Here is a 4322-nt window from a genome sequence, read left to right as displayed (position 1 = left end):
CCTGCGGAAGAGAACTTGAGCCATAGTTTCATGGTCCTGAGAAACCTGTGTATTTTTGAAAAGATAAAAGCAGTTTACTACAAGTTAAGTAGCCAGCAAAAATACAATAAACAGCTCTAATACAGTAATTTAGTATATGAAGATATACTTTCCTACCTGTATGCCTATGGGTTCTAGAAATTTAGCTAACAATGGCCTTAAAACCACAAATTTCGCTTAGAAGGGGGCATAAATAGATTAAGACTACTTTACCCAAAAGCTACAATAATAAGGTCTGTAGACACCTAAAGAGATGTATCTAATAATTAAACAGAGCATTCATGAGCATCAACCTGTAATTCTCACCAACTTTGAGAACTTTTACTTAGATGCTTATTAATTTTGACACAAGTAATTACATGTATTATTCAAAAATTTGACAGAAAAGGCTGATTTCTGAAAAAGCTTGTTCTCAGAACAAAGTTTAGTTATTTTATTAAAACAGATCTTGGATTGGAATGAACACTGCAGAGCCACCCACATCTCTCAAACCAGTTAAACAGTAATCTGGGGCCAGTGATCTGGTCTTTACTTCCTCACAGGATGAATCTTCCCCAGTCTTTACCCTTCCTTCCACAACCTCTTTATTCTAGCTATTCTGCTGCTCCTTTCTTGAAACCATCAAATTCAATGGAGTGTAGGAGTGCCACTGACTTGTACCTCCAGCCCAATGGACTCTCAGGGCTCTCTTCATGGCAGCCCACCCTAACAGCACCATGAAAAGACAGCATGGTGATAGTCTTCTATCTTATCTTTCCTGCCATGCCTCACTTTAAACACCCACAGGCCTCAAGGTGTAACTAATATCTATGGCGACAGAAACAGAAACTTCAACGTTAAGGGACTTAAACAGCCCTCACTGTCACAAAACCTGTGTCATTTAGCCAGTTTCAGAAGCCCTGCAAAGCATTTGTTGGGTTTCATTAAGCAATACAGTCTTATACAAACACTTATGTTAGTTTAATTCACACTAAGCTGATACTGCTATTGAAAATGGTCCTATCCTCCCTCAGCTTATTCCTATCCATACACTAAGACTTTCACAATCCCATAAACATGCATGTGGCCATGTGTCATGCCAGATCATGAAACCTTACCATATCAATATTTTCCTTTGGTGCTGATACAATTTTATCCCAGACTAGCCTGGCAGATCTGAGCTTCTGTGCTGATACAAATATGGGGAAAACTGGCAGGACTACTACTCTAGGCAACTCTATCACCATAAACTGACAGATAAAGACTGTAAATCACAAGACCTGAGCCAATTAATATGTTAAGAAAATTAATCTCTCTGAAAAACTCCACAGCTAACCACACAAAGAAACTACCAGGAATACTTTTTCTTTTAAACTAAAATTTGTTTAAATTCTACTTACCTCTGAAAAAAACCCACTATATTTGGATGAGGGGCCTTCTGTTTGAGATGAGCCAGAGTCAGCAGAATTGAGCAAGTGTGTACGACTGTCGTGCAGTTTTGCTGGCAGATTCCCTGCACAAGCCAGTTCATTTTCTTTATTTGCCATGTCACAGCCCCTAGATTTAGGGCACTGTTTCTTTCTGTAACAAGGCTTTGGAGTATAACAATGAACTTTTCTTTTACAATATACTACTTTGAAGAGAGAGAGGGGACTGGTCACGGTTTTTCCAACTGTTATTCTGCAATAATAAAGCAGTATTTTAGTGGAGGTTGCTCTATACCTAAGCAATACTTTGTGTTAAGATAAAATATATAATTATGAATTCAGCAGTCAACTTGCAGGTTACTTAAAACATTTTGTCCCCAAGATACACCTTAATGACATTTGGATTATCAGAAGTAAGAGCTACCACCAATATTTTTCTATTGCTTTTATTAATGCAGAGACTCACTGAAGTGGACACAAGCACCAAGTATTGTCAGTAAAACGAAAACCAAAAGCTATCTTCCCTTTGTGTTTGCTTGGGTGGTGTTAAACTGCTTCCTCCTCCCTCTCACCCATAACTCAGACTGCACAGCCCTCCTACCTGTTTGTGTATGAAGCCAGCTGTTTTGGAGATTTCTTACCCTAGGAGAAAGGGAATAGACAATAAAAAAAGCTTTCTTACTAAAAAGGCTCAAACATTCCCACAGTCTGTCAAAAATAAACCTTGCTTTACCATGGCCTACGTTTACCACAGATTCCCTCCCTCCCCCCCACCCTTCCTATTCTGCAACTAAGGCACAGCTACATCACCCTTCCTATGATCTTCAAGTATTTCAGTGACCTATAGATGGACTCACTGCCACAGCTGTCCTTGGAGCACCATGGTCAGCTATAGGCTCAGGGTATCTTTGGCAAGAGGCAGGATTGTGACATCAGAGACAGATTCTTTAGCTACAAGCAAACTAAAAACTGTGACTAATATAAAAAGCCTACTGGAATCTGATGGCAAAATTGCATTATTTGTCTCACACATACATTTAAAGGCCCACAATAAGGCAGACGCTAGTATTGGGAAGGGTGGCAGCAGAATATCTCCCCACCGATGCACAACAACAATAAAAAAAATTTCAAGACTGCTGTAGACAACACCAGCTTGATTATCCTGAATTCATTCATATGGAACACATTAGTACCCTGACACTAACTAGGCTTCATAGAACAGTGATATCCCAGAGGAATCACAAAATTCATTCAAGATTGTGCCACACAGATTAGCAAAACCTTTGAAAATTAGGCAACACAATTTCAAGATGCATTTCTAAAGACTTTTTTTAATACAGTAATCTTCAACATTTTAAAGCTTCATGTAATGAAGATGAGTTGAATTGTGACATTCTGGTCTACTTTTTTTATTAGTAAACCAATTATTAAACATAAAGCACTAAAAAGCTCAAGTTAGAAATATGTATTTTCATATAAACAGGTATGACACTCATACTGCAGAAACTTCAACTTGAAAAATTTATACTACTGTTAACATTTACATTGCACACATCAGCAAAACAATGCTATTAATTTTTTTTGTAACACTGAGTCAGTCATGTGGGTTTTAATATATAATTTCAACAAACAAACAGACATAGAGGACACTGACATCTTCACCACTGTTAAATTGATCTTACAGTAAGTTTACCTCCCTAGTACTTCCTCTGTACTCCACTGCCTTACTTTTCAGCCAGTAACATAGGTAAGATGTTATGAGAAAATGTTTCTGCCTGGCAAGAATCCAGTGAAAGTACACACATTACTAGACAATGTGGTAGATCAAGCTGTACGATAACAAGATGACAGGTCCATTTTAATGCAGGTATTTCAACTACCCCACCTCGCACTTGTGCCATGTAGCTCTCTTGGCAAGAGAGCGCTTTTTTCATGATAGAATTCTCCTACTGAACCAGTTCTTGGCTAGACTGCAGAAAAGTAGGTGTGAGTAAATCCATATCAGCACCTACTGCTCACGGGGATGATACGATGCATATATCTGTGTAGGCACTGCCTGTGCCTATGATAATGCACAGTTTTCATAATATAATCACTGTTCAGGCTAAAGTTGTATTGCACATCTAAGCATGAAATGCTTAATAGTGCTGTGCTTCTAGCTTTAGACTGCTCAGAACTATGAACTTGTTTGAATGTTTACTTCAGTTCCATCAGAGGACATGAAAAAGCTTCATACAACTTACCTCCTTCATGATCTTTTTAGTGGAAGAGGAGATTCTTTTTCTAGGGAGATCAATGGGACAACCTTCAATACGCAATACTTTCTGTTTTCTAACATTGTGGGCTTCAGATGCCATAATCTCTCAAATCCCTGTTTTCAAGGGAAAAATATTTAGTTACATTTTCTAAAACATTGTCAGTTTTCTTCAAATGCAGCTGGCAAAACTAGTCAAAATAGTTCAACTATTTGCAAGATGTTCCATCCTATAACTAATCAAAGACAATGCAATCCAGCAAATGTTAGCTGGAGGCTTTATCATTAGTGACATGCTGATAAGCACTTCAAAATTCCCATTTAGTTTTTTAAAGTGAACAAAAACAAGCTCCCCTAAAGAAACAAGAGGCAAATATCTTGTTTTCAGACCAGCTCAGTACACCCACACTGAGGGGTGCCATGCAAACAAGAATAAGGCAATTTATGAGACTCTTTCCTCCACATTTCACACTATGAATTTCATCTGCCACCTAGAGAAAAGTTGGTTCCACAACTGTTTCCAAGTGAGAACAGCCAGCTAAATAAAAGTAACCCGTTTTTCAGGAAGAAGGCAAGCTTCATCAAAATAGCAAAGGTAAAAAAATGAAAGATGTCCCCTTAAT

At 38.1% G+C, this 4322-nt stretch overlaps 1 protein-coding gene across 1 annotated transcript in view; it reads right to left on the bottom strand.

Annotated features, from left to right (window-relative positions):
- Positions 1 to 3819, bottom strand: part of KATNBL1 (katanin p80 subunit B-like 1) — a 7552-nt gene extending 3733 nt beyond the window's left edge. The window contains exons 1-4 of the mRNA XM_010085145.1: positions 3689 to 3819; positions 2047 to 2087; positions 1419 to 1698; positions 7 to 45 (exon numbers count right to left, since the gene is read on the bottom strand). Coding sequence (XP_010083447.1) covers positions 7 to 45; positions 1419 to 1698; positions 2047 to 2087; positions 3689 to 3802 — 474 coding nt within the window. The 5' untranslated portion in view covers positions 3803 to 3819. The remainder of the gene's footprint in view (positions 1 to 6; positions 46 to 1418; positions 1699 to 2046; positions 2088 to 3688) is intronic.
- Positions 3820 to 4322: the final 503 nt, after the last annotated feature.

The sequence above is a fragment of the Pterocles gutturalis genome, unplaced genomic scaffold (assembly GCF_000699245.1).
Source record: "Pterocles gutturalis isolate BGI_N339 unplaced genomic scaffold, ASM69924v1 scaffold36465, whole genome shotgun sequence".
NCBI lineage: Eukaryota > Metazoa > Chordata > Aves > Pterocliformes > Pteroclidae > Pterocles > Pterocles gutturalis.
This window is presented reverse-complemented; position numbering and strand designations above follow the sequence as displayed.